Source organism: Lutra lutra, chromosome 2, assembly GCF_902655055.1.
Source record: "Lutra lutra chromosome 2, mLutLut1.2, whole genome shotgun sequence".
NCBI classification, from domain to species: Eukaryota; Metazoa; Chordata; class Mammalia; order Carnivora; family Mustelidae; genus Lutra; species Lutra lutra.
Genome location: NC_062279.1, coordinates 36802098 through 36818485, shown reverse-complemented (window position 1 = coordinate 36818485; position 16388 = coordinate 36802098). Strand labels below are relative to the sequence as shown.

Genomic DNA, 16388 nt, shown 5'->3' with positions numbered 1-16388 from the left:
TGTGATATTTAATGTGGAAAACCCAAGAGTCCACCCCAAAACCACTAGAACTCCTGCAGGAATTCGGTAGTGTCAGGATATAAAATCAATGCACAGAAATCAGTTGCATTTCTATACACCAACAGCAAGACAGAAGAAGGAAATTAAGGAGTTGATCCCATTTACAATTGTACCCAAAACTATAAGATACTGAGGAATAAACCTAACTAAAGAGGCAAGGAATCTTTACTCAGAAAACTTTATAGTACTCATGAAAGAAATTGAGGAAGATGCAAAGAAATGGAAAAACGTCCCATGCTTATGGATTGGAAGAACAAATACTGTGAAAATGTCTATGTTACGTAGAGCAATCTACACACTTAATGCAATCTCTACTAAATACCATCAACTTTTTTTCACATAAATGGAACAAATAATCCTAAATTTTCATGAAACCATAAAAGACCTGAATAGCCAGAGGAATGTTGAAAAAGAATAGCAACACTGGTGGCATCACAATCCCAGTCTTCAAACTCTATTACAAAGCTGTAATCATCAAGACAGTATGGTACTGGCACAAAAACAGACACATAGATCAGTGGAACAGAATAGAGAGCCCAGAAATGGACCCTCAACTCTTTGGTCAACTCCTCTTCAACAAAGCAGGGAAGAGTATCCAGTGAAAAGACAGTCTCTCCAACAAATGGTGCTGGGAAAATTGGACAGCCACATGCAGAAGAATGAAACTGGACCATTTCCTTACACCATGTACAACAATAGGCTCACAATGGATGAAAGGCCTAAATGTGAGAAGGGAATCCACCAAAATCCTTGAGGAGAACACAGGCAGCAGCCTCTTTGATCTTGGCTGCAGCAACTTCTTCCTATACACATTGCCAAAGGCAAGGGAAGCAAAGGCAAAAATGAACTATTGGGACTTCATCAAGATCAAAAGCTTTTGCACAGCAAGGAAACTGTCAACAAAACCAAAAGACAACTGACAGAATGGGAGAAGATATTTGCAAATGAGAGATCAGATAAAGGGCTAGTATCCAAAATCTATAAAGATCTTATCAAACTCAATACCCAAAGAAAAAATCTAATCAAGAAATGGGCAGAAGACATGAACAGACATTTCTGCAAAGAAAACATCCAAACGACCAACAGATAATGTGGAAAAGTGCTAAACATCACTGAGCATCAGGGAGATACAAATCAAAACCACACTGAGATACTACCTCACACCGGTCAGAATTGCTAAAATTAAAAGTCAGGAAACTACAGGTATTGGCGAGGATGGGGAGAAAAGGGAACCCTCCTACACTGTTGGTGGGAATGCCAGCTGGCACAGCCACTATGAGAAACAGTATAGAGTCTCCTTAAAAATTTGTAAATAGAGCTACCTTATGACCCAGCAATCACACCACTGGGTATTTACTCTAAAGATACAAATGTAGTGATCCGAAGGGGCACGTGCACATGAATGTTTATAGCAGCAATGTTCACGATAGCCAAACTATGGAAAAAGCTTAGATATACATCAACAGATGAACAGATAAAGAAGATGTGGTATATATCTACAGTGGATTATGCAGCCATCAAAAAACCAAAAAAACAAAAACGAAATCTTGCAATTTGCAATGACGTGGATGGAACTAGAGGGTATTATGCTAAACAAAATAAGCCAATCAGAGGAAGAAAATTATCATATGATTTTACTGATAAGTGGAATTTGAGAAAAAAGACAGATCATAGTGGGAGAAAGGAAAAAAATGAAACAGGATGAAACCAGAGAGGGAGACAAACCATAAGAGATCTTAATCTTTTTTTTTTTAATATTTTTTATTTTTTCAGCATAACAGTATTCATTATTTTTGCACCACACCCAGTGCTCCATGCAATCCGTGCCCTCTACAATACCCACCACCTGGTGCCCCCAACCTCCCACCCCCCACCCCTTCAAAATTCTCAGATCGTTTTTCAGAGTTCATAGTCTCTCATGGTTCACCTCCCCTTCCAATTTCCCTCAACTCGCTTCTCCTCTCCATCTCCCCTTGTCCTCCATGCTATTTGTTATGCTCCACAAATAAGTGAAACCATATGATAATTGACTCTCTCTGCTTGACTTATTTCACTCAGCATAATCTCTTCCAGTCCCCTCCATGTTGCTACAAAACTTGGGTATTCATCCTTTTTTTTTTTTTTTTTACAGCTTTATAAACATATATTTTATCCCCAGGGGTACAGGTCTGCGAATCGCCAGGTTTACACACTTCACAGCACTCACCATAGCACATACCCTCCCCAATATCCATAACCCCACCCCCCTCTCCCAACCCCCTCCCCCCATCAACCCTCAGTTTGTTTTGTGAGATTAAGAGTCACTTATGGTTTGTCTCCCTCCCAATCCCATCTTGTTTCATTTACTCTTCTCCTACCCCCTCAACCCCCCATGTTGCATCTCCTCTCCCTCATATCAGGGAGATCATATGATAGTTGTCTTTCTCCGATTGACTTATTTCGCTAAGCATGATACCCTCTAGTTCCATCCATGTCGTCACAAATGGCAAGATTTCATTTCTTTTGATGGCTGCATAGTATTCCATTGTGTATATATACCACATCTTCTTTATCCATTTGTCTGTTGATGGACATCTAGGTTCTTTCCATAGTTTGGCTATTGTAGACATTGCTGCTATAAACATTCGGGTGCACGTGCCCCTTCGGATCACTACGTTTGTATCTTTAGGGTAAATACCCAGCAGTGCAATTGCATGGAGGAACCTCCATGCTGTTTTCCAGAATGGTTGCACCAGCTTGCATTCCCACCAACAGTGTAGGAGGGTTCCCCTTTCTCCGCATCCTCGCCAGCATCTGTCATTTCCTGACTTGTTAATTTTAGCCATTCTGACTGGTGTGAGGTGATATCTCATGGTGGTTTTGATTTGTATTTCCCTGATGCCGAGTGATATGGAGCACTTTTTCATGTGTCTGTTGTCCATCTGGATGTCTTCTTTGCAGAAATGTCTGTTCATGTCCTCTGCCCATTTCTTGATTGGATTATTTGTTCTTTGGGTGTTGAGTTTGCTAAGTTCTTTATAGATTTTGGACACTAGCCCTTTATCTGATATGTCGTTTGCAAATATCTTCTCCCATTCTGTCAGTTGTCTTTTGTTTTGTTAACTATTTCCTTTGTTGTGCAAAAGCTTTTGATCTTGATAAAATCCCAAAAGTTCATTTTTGCCCTTGCTTCCCTTGCCTTTGGTGATGTTCCTAGGAAGATGTTGCTGCGGCTGAGGTCGAAGAGGTTGTTGCCTGTGTTCTCCTCGAGGATTTTGATGGATTCCTTTCTCACATTGAGATCCTTCATCCATTTTGAGTCTATTTTCGTGTGTGGTGTAAGGAAATGATCCAATTTCATTTTTCTGCATGTGGCTGTCCAATTTTCCCAACACCATTTATTGAAGAGGCTGTCTTTTTTCCATTGGACATTCTTTCCTGCTTTGTCGAAGATGAGTTGACCATAGAGTTGAGGGTCCATTTCTGGGCTCTCTATTCTGTTCCATCGATCTATGTGTCTGCTTTTGTGCCAGTACCATGCTGTCTTGATGATGACAGCTTTGTAATAGAGCTTGAAGTCCGGAATTGTGATGCCACCAACTTTGGCTTTCTTTTTCAATATTCCTTTGGCTATTCGAGGTCTTTTCTGGTTCCATATAAATTTTAGGATTATTTGTTCCATTTCTTTGAAAAAAATGGATGGTACTTTGATAGGAATTGCATTAAATGTGTAGATTGCTTTAGGTAGCATAGACATTTTCACAATATTTATTCTTCCAATCCAGGAGCATGGAATATTTTTCCATTTCTTTGTGTCTTCCTCAATTTCTTTCATGAGTACTTTATAGTTTTCTGAGTATAGATTCTTAGTCTCTTTGGTTAGGTTTATTCCTAGGTATCTTATAGTTTTGGGTGCAATTGTAAATGGGATGGACTCCTTAATTTAAGAGATCTTAATCTTAATCTCAAGAAACAAACTGAGGGTTGCTGGAGTGGAAGGGGTGGGAGGAATGAGGTGGCTGGGTGATCGACACTAGAATGGGTATGTGCTATGGTGAGCACTGTGAATTTTGTGAGACTGATGAATCACAGACTTGTACCCCTGAAACAAATAATACATTTTATGTTCATTTTTTTTAAAGTGAGGTATTGCTGTCTATTTCTTTCTCCACTCAGTTCTATCAGTGTTGGCTTTATATATTTAGGTGCTCTGATGTTGGGTGCATATATACTTAATAATTATTATATATTTTTGGTGAATTCTTTTTATCATCATCTAATGTAAATAATGTATATGATTTTGTTTCTTGTGACAGGTTTTGACTTAATGTCTATTTTACCAATATAAGTATAGCCAACTATATTGACTAGTTGCATGCTAAATCAAACTGACATCTCTATTCTCATTGGCCTTCAGACAGCCAATTTGTGTCAGGTCCTATCAGTATTCCAAGATAAATTAGACTGAAGTTAGTCCTCTGTGTAGCCTTCAGAAAAATTTAGGTGTTAGAGGCATGGTACATTCCTTACCCTATCCAGGGAAAAGGTGGGATTTTTTTTTTATCCACTCACTCTGTACTGAATCAGGAAGAGAAGCTATGGGGCTATGACAACTGCCAGCCCAAACCACCATCTCTTTCTCACTGGCTCCAGGCAGCTACATTATGCCAGGTCCCATCAGAACTCCAAGACAGGCTAGACCAAAGCCAGTCCTCTGGGTAGCCCACAGAAAATTTGGACATTGGATATAATGACCTACCTCTTTCCCTTCCCAGGAAGCTAGGAGATGGGAGGTTGCCTCCTGATCATATGGTACTGTGTGAGGGGCTGGGATTATGGAAATGTGTCTTGAATTTCCCTACTGCCTCTGATATCAGGACTTTTGTACTCATTTGGGATTCAAGAACCTCTTTCCTAGTTTCTAGATTTCTCACAGAGGGAATCTGTCCATGAATTGTTGAATTGGTGTGCTTGTAGAGTAAAGAGGGCCCAGGGCTTCCTCTTCTGCTGACTGTTAAAAACTCTAAAACTTCTTAATTTTAGTGTAGACAATGTATCAATATTTATATGTAGTCATTCTAACAAGGTCAACATTACCTTGATTCCAAAACCAGACAAAGACCCCCCCCCAAAAGGAAACATATAGGCCAATATCCCTGATGAACAAGGATGCACGATTTCTCAACAAGATACTAGCAAATCAAATCCAACTGTACATTGAGAGAATTATTCACCATGATCAAGTGAGACTTAATCTTGGACTTCAGGGCTGGTTCAATATTTACAGACCAATCAACATGATATACCACATTAATAAAACAAAGGGTAAGAACCATATTATCCTCTCAGTAGATGCAGAAAAAGCATTTAACAAAATACAGCATCCATTCTTGATAAAACCTTCAACAAAGTAAGTATAAAGGGTACATACCTCAACATTATAAAAGTCATTTATGAAAGACTCGCAGCTAATATCATCCTCAAAGAGGAAAAACTGAGAGCTTTTTTCTCTACCATCAGGAACAAGACAGGGATGTCCATTTTCACCATTACTATTTAACATAGTACTGGAAGTCTTAGCCTCAGCAATCAGACAAGAAATAAAAGGCATCCAAATTGACAAGGAACGCGAACATTCATTATTTGCTAATGACATGATACAAAAGAAGGCCCGCTGGGTTGATTATGGAAATGCAGGGGGTGGAGAGTGGCAGAGGGAGAAAGAGAAGCAGCCTCCCCACTGAGCAGGGAGCCTGATGTGGAGCTTGATCCAGGAACCTGAGATCATGATCCTAGAGGAAGGCATACACTTAACCAACTGAGACAGCAAGGCACCCCCATAAGAGACTCTTAAGATAGAGAAAAAAACTGAGGGTTGATGGAGGCAGGTGGATGGGGATGGGCTAAATGGGCAATAGGTATTAAGGAGAGCATTTGTTATAATGCACAATGAGTGTTATATGTAAGGGATGAATCATTAAATTCTATTCCTAAAACTAATGTGTCTGCCTGCCTGTCTGTCACTCTCTCTCTCACACACACACACACACAACACATACACACACAAGTATATATAGTGATATTTTTCGATTATCATTTTCTAATTGTTTGTTACATGTATATGTATGAAGTTAAAACTGATTATATATTTGCCTTGTATCCAGGCACCTTACATTCATTTATTAATTCTAATTGGTTTGTAATTTCTTAGAATTTTCTATGTACACAGCCATATCATCTACAAACAATGACATCATTCATTCTTCATTTCCAATCTTTCTACTTTTTTTTAAACCTTATTTTCCTGACTAGCATCATCCATACAATGTTGAAAAGGAATACAATTATGAAATGAGTATGTTCCTGATCTCAGGAAGAAACATTCACAATTTCATCATTAACTGGAATGTTTACTATGTTTTCTTGCTTCAAATTTCCTTTATCACATTACAGTAACTTGTCACTAGCGAAGTGGGAACTTTTATAGTGAAAGGATATTTTTTCTTCATATATAGAAATGATTATATTCTTTTTCTTATTTTCTCTTAATATGGTGAATTACGTTATATCAACTTTCTAATTTTAAAGCAACCTTTCATTCCTAGATCACCCTTCCCTTCCATGGCTATTTATTTATCTTTTACAATGCTAACAAGATTCAGTTGGAAATGTTTTGTTTAAAATTGCTGCATCTTTAATCAAAAATTGATCTGTAATTTTTTCTTTCTAGTATTATTGCCTTTGTCAAGTTTTGGTATTAAAGTCAGATTCAATACACTCAACTAATGAGTCATTAAACATTGTATCAAAAACTAATGATATACTATATGTTGCCCAATTAAATTTAATTTAAAAAAATAAAGGTAGACTAGCCACATAGAAAAACAGGAAATGCTTCTTCTTTTTATATTTTCCAGATAAGTATGTGTAAGATAGGTATTACTTCCTTTTTTAAATGTTTGGAAGATGTAATGGTTTGAATTACTTTCCCTATTCTTCACTCTTTTCCTAGTATATGATTATTCATCCATATTTTTTGTCATTTGACTTTTTAGTATCTCCTATTAGAGTGGGTAGAGTACATCATACACATCTACTCACTGATGTTGAGTTTGATACTGTGACTTGTTTGTTCAATGCAATACAAGATGATGTGATTAAGCAAGTGCTGACTCAATTTGTCTGGGCTCTTTTGCTCCTGAAGCATGCCACAAAAACAATATGCCCTAGTATTAACTTTGTGAGAAGGTTTTAAATGACAGTTTTCAGGTCTTTAATGGAAGACTTATTCAATATTTTTAATTTTTCTCTATTCTATTTTGGGAAAGGTGGAAAGATGTGGTTTTGGAGGAATCCATACATTTCATCTAAAAATTTAAATTTATTTTAAGTTATCAACAGTGTTCTCTTTTCTTCTAATGTCCAAAAGATTAAAAATATGTAATTTTATTATCTGATATTGGTATTTTATAACCTTACTTTTTATTTTGAACTACTGGATAAATTTTTTTTCTGTTCCCATATCCTTCAACAGATAATGTTTATAAACACTTGTCTTAATGAAAGAAGATGTTAGGTTAAGGACACATTATACACATTCCAATGAATTAAGCATAGAGCTATTCTAGTATCTTTCTAGACCTAAGTTTACATACATTTATAGCTTAATGAAAAAAGATGTTACTTGACAGAAGGTTTATACACAGTATAGTTTTAATTACATACATTGATCTTTTCAGGAATCAGTCTCTCTTTGCTCACTTTTTCTGTTATTTTTCTGTTCATTTTCCTTTTCATTAATTTCTTCTCCTTCCTTAATTATTTCTTCCCATCCACTGTCTTCAAGTGCAATTATTTCTTCTTTTTGTGTCTTTTTGATAGAGATTATAATTAAAAAATGACTGTTCTCTGTCCTGTAATATGCATTTCATTGTGATTAGAGCGTTGAAGTATAGTCTTGCCTTGAGAGTAGCAATATGACTAATTTTTGCAGAACCTAAAATAGTCTGCCTTGACAATAAGATTAGGAAGCTGTGCTTTTATTTTTTTAATTTTTTATTTAAATTCAATTGTTAACATATGTATATTATTAGTTTCAGGGGTCGAATTTAGTGATTCATTGGTTGCCTATAACACCCAGTGCTCATTATATCAAGTCCCCTCCTTAATGCCCATAACCCAATTACTCTATCCCACACCCACCTCCCTTCCATTAACCCTCACTTTGTTTCCTATAGTTAAGAGTCTCTTATTGCCTCCCTCTCTGTTTTTAATCATATTTTATTTATATTGCTTCTCTTAGAATTAGAAATGTCCTCAGTTTAGACATTTATTTCAACATTTTTTACATGAATATCATTGCATGCAACTTTGTACTGCAAGGATGAAGACGTAACTTGAAATACAACCTGAGATGCTCTATATTACCTCTTCTTATATTCTATCCATCATGTGGTTTAAGGGAAACTTTTATACACTGAAAATAAAGGGGAATTTATAATTTAATAAAATGTTCTGTTTGATGACTCCATAGTTTGATCTCTAAATTTAGTTTTCCAGATAAGTTAAGACAGTAAAATGAGTGAATATTCCAAGGCTTTAACCTTACTAACAGTAATTTTTTACTGAGGTAATAGTGTAACTATAAGCATAAAAGATATACCTTATATTGTCAGTCCTCTTTGTATTTGTCATTAAGATGTCATTAAGATATAATTGTTCCTTACCAATGCTCAAAACAAAAATCCCACAAAGTATGTGCTTATTGATGCTTGTGTGTATACACAAAAATCACTCCTTTAGTGTAGGTTGGGGAGGAGAGGTTGAGATATCATGAGAGCAAGTTTTATTGTTTATTATTATAACACTAAATAACAGTGAAAACCATAAGGAATATCATGAACAAATGTTTTGGTTTCAAATTAACAATTTTACAGTGCTCCTAAACAATTACCAAAACACACAATGCACCAAAGGAAAAAAAAATTACAATGCACAATAGCTAATCATATAATTCTACACTCACCTTACACTGGGGGATAACCTGCTATTACTGCTGCTTTCTTCTGGCACAGATCTGTGAAATTGACAAAATTTATCTTAAGTGGAGAAATTTAAAAATCTTGAACTAAGTGACTATTTGAATGAAGATTATTTTTCAAAGAAAAATAATGATTCATTAAATATTGTGACTCATTAAATAAAATGTCTCCTTCCAACAAAATAAAACAGATACTGATCTTTTTTTCCTTTTCTTTCTTGAATAGATTAATATGCAGTGAGTGTTATATTAGTTTCAGGTGTACAATATAATGGTTCAACAATTTTATACATTACTCAGTGCTCATCAAGGTAAGTGTACTCTTAATCCCCTTCATCTCTTTCACCTATCCCCCCCTCACTGACCTTCCCTCTGGGAACCAGTTTGTTTTCTGTATTTAAGAGTCTGTTTTTTTGTCTTTTAAAAATTCTGTTTCTTAAATTCCACATATGAATGAAATCATATGGTATTTGTCTTTCTCTGATTCGTTTATTTCACTTAGTATTATACCCTCTAGGTTCATTCATGTTGTTGCAAATGATAAGATGTCATTCTTTTATGGTTGAGTAATATTCCATTGTGTATATATACCACATCTTTATTCATTCATCTAAAGATGAATCTTAGAAGAAATGCCATCATCCACCTTGCTTTTTTGATGAACTCATCTTCATTTTACATTTGCTCAATTATTTATGGGCCCACATTTGTATAGACATGCCCTCTGATTCTATGATACCCCTAACTCTTCAGGCCAAATTAAGCCAAAACCTTAAAGTAGCAGTCAAAAATTTAAGCTAATTTTTCTATAGATTTCTATTTTTTTTCTTTCTCTTATAACATATATCTGTGTCTTCTCTTCCTGTCATTTACTGGAGGTTAAAACTAGAGACAAATACTTCTGTGGGAAAATACAGTAAATTATGAATAAGGGGCCTAATAACTATGTATAAATATTTATGTAACTGATTATAGATAATGTGATTTCACTTACTGATTTGGTATACCCAAAAATTTATGATACATTGGAAAGCTATTATTATCTCCCATTTTATAGAGTTATAGAGAATAATTTTAAGAACACAAAGATTAAGTCACTTGCTCAAGGTATCATAGTTTCTGCATACAAGATTTAGGAGTTAAAACTAGGTTTTCTGAAAGTAATTTCTTCCCCATTTCATGATGCTGCCTCCCATCTCCTACCTAGCCTGTGTTTTGAACTGCACATGTAATTTCTGGTTAAGAAATGGCTTTACAAACTAGCAATGTCAATACTTAGGAAAACAATATTTTGGAATAATATTTTGGAAGCAGGTTCATAAATACCATTTTAGTTGAGCTGTTCTAATAGAGTTGTCTGAGAGTCTGTATCTAAAAATTTATCTTTTGAAAGTTCCTTTGAAATGCAGTGTTATATATTCTCAGAAGCCTTTGGACAATAGACTCTTAATAAGACTATTTCGACAGCTTTGGCTGACTAACAGGCTGAATAAACCTCCACTATCCTCAGCAATCATATCTCCTCTTAAAGAAATACTCATGGGTAAAATGAGGGGAAAAAATGGAGAACATCAAACTGGTTTGAAATGTATCCCTTGACTTCTCCTCATATTGCCTCATATTGTTCTACTTACAATATTAGATTTTCCTGATGAAACAGGAGTACTTTTTTCTTGACTCATTGAATTTAATAAGAGTAAACATATATATACCTCTCACTTTCAGTTTCCTCTCTGTAGCACAGCTCCCTTATTTTATTCTGTTTTATTAAAACAGTGGCAGTGATGATGAGCACAGGTAGAGAAATGTAGAAAATGAGTAGTAATTGGTGTTTTGAAGGAGTGGTATTTTGTTCGCTCAAGTAGCTTTTTCCTATAATAGAAAATAACCATTTCAAATTATGTTAGAGATTGTATTAACCAGACAAAAATGTGGAGAGTATGTCATTACCAACACTATTCCCAAACAGTAAACATTTCAGTCACATATATTATAAATGTAATAAATATCAAATAATAAATTAACACATAAAACAGACTGTTACTAGTACTTTATTGATGTCTATAAATTCTCAACATTGCATCATATAGTGATTTATTTGAATGAAGATAATCTTTCATAAGCACATGTTTAATACCTCCAAACATTTTTTCAGTTTCTTTCTGATACAGCTTATCCAAAATTCAAACATGTATACCACAGAGAGTGTTGGGACTGTACCTATATATAAGAATTAAATTTGGGAAGTGTGACATTTAATCTCTCTCACATTATTAAATATTTTACTAATAATTAAAAATTAGTAGTCACTAAATAACAAATATTTAACTAAGTTCTTTAGTCAAATATACAGCAACTGGAAATTGTAAAATGGCTCTAGAATTATTTTGTAGAACGCATGGCTAAGTCTGGCTTTGACCCATTTCTGTCCAACTAATGTTAATGTCACATTTTTCTCATCAGTTCTTTTTTTTTAAGATTTATTTATTTATTTAAGACAGAGAGAGAGAGAGAGAGAGAGAGAGCAAGCAAGCGCACACATGTGTGCACAAGTGGTGGCGGGGGGGAAGGCAGAGAAAGAGAGAGAATCTCCAGCAGTCTCCCCACTGAGTGCAGAGCTGACACAGGGCATGATCTCAAGACCCTGAGATCACAACCTGAGCTGAAATCAAGAGTCTGATGCTTAACCGACTGAGCCACCCAGGTGCCCCCATCATCAATTCTTACGCATTCTCAGCTGACATCTATCTGTATTTTTTCCTGAGTATCTGATCTATGTGACTCCACAACTTTTACCTCTTTGTACATACCAGCCACCTATCTGGGTTTGTAATGTGTCAAACTCTGTTTTAGCCACAATTTATTGGCATGTTTTTGTTTTTGTTGTTTTCCAGTTGAAGCAATGGGGAAGTTGACAGGTAGAGGAGCTACCCCCCAGCTATAGTCATGCATGATCATGGCTCAATATGTTCCTCTTAGAACTGCCCCAGTGCTTCACAAGATAAAACTTGTGAACCATGAAACTGGATAATTAGCTGAGATTTCTAAGCAAAATATTTAAGGTATGGCCCAGCTCCTCCCAACTGCTCAGAGCAAATGTGAGAGCAGATTGATGAGTTGAAGAAGTGTTAATCAAAGAGATACCAGAACTTAGAGACTTGAAGAATTCTCAGCCTAACCAAATGCTCAATGTGTGGCTGGAAAGTCATTTGATATTGATATTATTGCATGTGAACTATTTTAGCAGCCATCTCAGCAGAAGAAAGGAATAGGGATGAGATTATGAAGGCAGAAACCCTGCCAGGTTGAACCGAAGGGAACAGGATGGGACAATATAGTCATTTCACTGATGTTATACTTCATTCTTCAAGAAGAGAGAAGAATGCCCCAAAGGTGATTCAGAGATCAGGGTTTTCTTGTCCATCACAGCCCCAGGAGCTTCCCTCCTTGGCTTCAGCCAGGCTGCCCCAGCCCAGTGCCTGGGAGGCTGCAAACTATTGTGTGGGCAGGGCCAAAAGGGTAGGGGTGGATGTCACTGAGGGCTATGGGATGATGCTGTCACTACAGTGGGCCTGGAGGACAGAATATCAAGCCAAAGAGAATATTCTTGAAACTTAAAACTCTAATGCAAGTTAGCTTGCTAGGTTTTGTATTTACTGGGATCTGTCATCCCTTTATCCCTTCCTTCCAACTTCTTTCTTCAGAATGAGAATGTCTATCCTATGCCTGTCTCACTGCTGTTTTTCATGATAAAATATTGGAAGTTTCCCTAGGAGTAAAATAATGATCACCTCTTTTGTGATTATATCCTTTTATTCTGAATGGATTACCCAAGGCAATTATGAGATGGGGGTAGAGATTAACTAAAGAAAAGGAAAGAACAATTATTATTAAAAAGATGTGGCAAAATTATTAATTACAGTTACATCATTTAACTGCCCTAAAAACTAAAAGACTTGAAAATAGTGATAGTCCATTGATAAAATGTACACACAAAAATTTGTAGGCTTCCTACATGTAAAAAGTAACAAGTTAAAAATACAATGACAGGAAGACTTTCTGACAACAATTTTCAATAAAATGATATTTTTTAAAATGCAAAAGGTAATTTCTGATCCATATTTCATTCTATACCTATAAAGTATCTAAACCACAATGAGTTATCAGCTTATACCCGTCAGGATGGCTACAATTTACAAAACAGAAAATAACAAGTTTTGGCAAGGATGTGGAGAAACTGGAATCCTTGTGCCCTGTTGGTGGGAATGCAAAATAATGCATCCTCTGTGGAAAACAATATGGAGATTCTTCAAAAAAGTTAAGCATAGAATTACCATAAAACCTAGCAATTCCACATCTAGGTATATACCTCAAATTATTGAAAGCATGGACTCAGATACTAATACACCCAAGTTCATAGCAACATTAGTCACAATCACTAAACCTTGGAAGTAACCCAATTATCCATTGACAAAATGAATGAATAAGCAAAATGTAGTACATACCTATAATGGAATATTAACAGCCTTAAATAGAAAGGGAATTATGGCACCTGGGTGGCTCAGTTGGTTAAGTGTCTGCTTTCAGCTAGGGTCATGATCTCAGGGTCCTGGAATCAAGACCCTCAACAGGCTTCCTGCTCAGCAGGGAGTCTGCTTCTCCCTCCGTTCCTCCCCACTGCTTATGCACTCTCTCTCTCTCAAATAAATTTAAAAAAAAAAATTTTTTTTAGAGATTATTTATTTATTTATTTGTCAGAGAGAGAGAAAGAGCACATAGGCAGGTAGAGTGGCAAGCAGAGGCAGAGGGAGAAGCAGGCTCCCCGTGGAGCAAGGAGCCCAATGAAGGACTCCATCCCAGGATGCTGGGACCATGACCCGAGCCAAAGGCAGCTGCTTAACCAACTGAGCCACTCAGGTGTCCCCCCAAAAAAAATTTTTTTAAAAAACACATGTTCCAACATGAACTTTGAGGACATTGTACTAAGTAAAATAAGCCAGCTACAACATGACAAATACTGTATGATTCCACTTATACAGAGTCTCAGAAGTAGTGAAATTCATAGACACAGAAAGTAGAATGGTGATTTCCAAGGAGCTGGGGAGAAGGGAAAGGGGAGTTATCATTTAATGAATATATACTTTCAGTTCTGCAAGATTAAGAATTCTGAAGGTGGATGATGGTTGCACAACAATGGGCTTAATGCCACTGAATCGTAGTCTTAAAAATGGTTAAAAAGGTAAATTTTAAGTTATGTGTATTTTACAAGTAAACATACATATTTAAATGTGTGTATGTTAGAAAGGGTCAAAAATATTAGTAAAATAGATTGCCAAGTGTGATGAAAGAGCAATACACAGCAGAATTATAAATTTCCTATAATCATAGGTAAATGGGAAGCTTCATGAAAATTAAAGAGATGTAAATGAATTTCTTTTTACTATGAGCTTGTCATGGATTAAAAAGATTGATAATAACCCCTGAAAATCAAGAATAATGTATAGTACTATTGGTGGTAATTTCTGGAGTTAGGATTACATAAAAATTTTTGAAAGAACAATTATAATGTGAAATTAAAATACACTCTATGATTTTATATATTAAGTAGACAAGTAGACAAAAATATAGGAGAATTTAGATTCTAGAATGTGCAAACAGGCAACACACATAAACACATATATATTCCATTATGTACATATGTAGTTCTTATATCTATATATGTCATGCTGTAAAATGGTTATATATTCTTTGATAATACCCATGAAATATTAACAAAAGTTGATAATGTACTGACTACAAATAAAGCCATCATGAATTCCACAGTTTTAGTTTTTTCCAAGTCATATTTTGTTAAGTCAGTGATATACAAAATAAATAGAATAAAAGTGTTAAGAAACTGGGCTTCTTAAGATCACCTTGCCTCAGGGAGGAGGGCATGGGGGTCCAGGGAGGGTGGGTGACAGATAAAAGTTACAAGGGGTGATAGCTTCTTTTTGAGATGATGGAAATGTTCTAAAATTGTGGTAGTGCTTGCCTATCTGAGAATATACTAAAAACCACTCAATTCTACACTTTAAATAGGTGAACTGTACAGTATATGAAATTATATCTCAGTAAAACTTAAAAAAAAAAAGGTCACTTTCCCTCTCATCTTTATGCTCCAAAACACATTTGACATCACAAGAGCTTCCCCCTTGTTGAGTCCAGGCCTCATCTTTGTCTGGGTACAGGGCCCCAGGAAGAACCATTGGGGACAGAAAATGCATGCAGCCAGATGGCATACCAGCCCGGGGCTTTCAGAGTACACCTACAAGCCCCAGAATACATGGGTGAAGACAGACTCTACGGCAGCTGATTAAATGAAACTAGCTGGATTGAAAGTTTTCCTCTGATCCCAGGCTCAAGAACCACCATTCTACTGACATCAGGACCCAGAGTGACCTTGGGAAACGAAGCATGAACATTTGCCTGGGACGATCCAAGTTGTCATATGCAAAGTCTCAAATACTGAATAATCCATTCCTGAGATGGGAAATTTTCTGAGTTACAGCAACTGGTTTGGAGGGTTGAAGCAAAAGAAGAAAATCCATATGGAAGCTTAAAAAAATAAGGAGTGAAAGCAGCACTGTTTTGGTGTTAAATGAATGAAGCATAAATTACCTGTCTTCTGTACTTTCTGTTTTTAACTCTGACAGCTGATCTCGACAATTTTAATTTGTGATTCATTCTGAGTGATGTGACTTAAGTGTGCAACCCAAGGGTACTGAAATCATTAATAGTCCATCTTTTTTTTTTTTAAAAGGAGGACTCATTCTTTTTTTTTTTAAGATTTTATTTATTTATTTGACAGAGAGAGAGATCACAAGTAGGCAGAGAGGAAGGCAGAGAGAGTGAAACAGGCTCCCTGCTGAGCAGAAAGCCCAATGTGGGACTTGATCCCAGGTCCCTGAGATCATGACCTGAGCTGAAGGCAGTGGCTTAACCCACTGAGCCACCCAGGCACCCTCATTAATAGTCCATCTTTGACTTAGTCTTTGGATTGGCTATTGTGCTCTTGTGTCAAAAGAGTACTAATTTAATTTTTCATTTTGTAAATATTGTAATCGTGTTTCCTAGGATAATGATAATCAGAATGATTACAATACTAACCATTATGACCCAGACATCACTGATCATGAAGACTAAATTACTATTTTTAATGACAGATGGAAGGACACATACAACTGGATTTAAGAAATAAGTAACTAGGGGCACCTGGGTGGCTCAGTGGGTTAAAGCCTCTGCCTTCAGCTCAGGTCATGATCCCTGG

The 16388-nt window shown here is 36.1% G+C and overlaps 1 protein-coding gene across 4 annotated transcripts in view; it reads right to left on the bottom strand.

The window, feature by feature from the left end:
* LOC125092772 (disintegrin and metalloproteinase domain-containing protein 5-like) overlaps window positions 1–16388 on the bottom strand; it is a 180485-nt gene that overhangs the window by 17831 nt on the left and 146266 nt on the right. For 2 of the 4 annotated variants that reach the window (XM_047717149.1, XM_047717150.1), the window contains 2 exons: window positions 10792–10951; window positions 9065–9115 (listed from right to left, as the gene is read on the bottom strand). In XM_047717149.1, the coding sequence (XP_047573105.1) occupies window positions 9065–9115; window positions 10792–10951 (211 nt within the window). Of the gene's footprint in view, window positions 1–9064; window positions 9116–10791; window positions 10952–15598; window positions 15677–16388 lie in introns of those variants that run through there. The other 2 variants (XM_047717152.1, XM_047717151.1) reach the window with 2 other exon arrangements.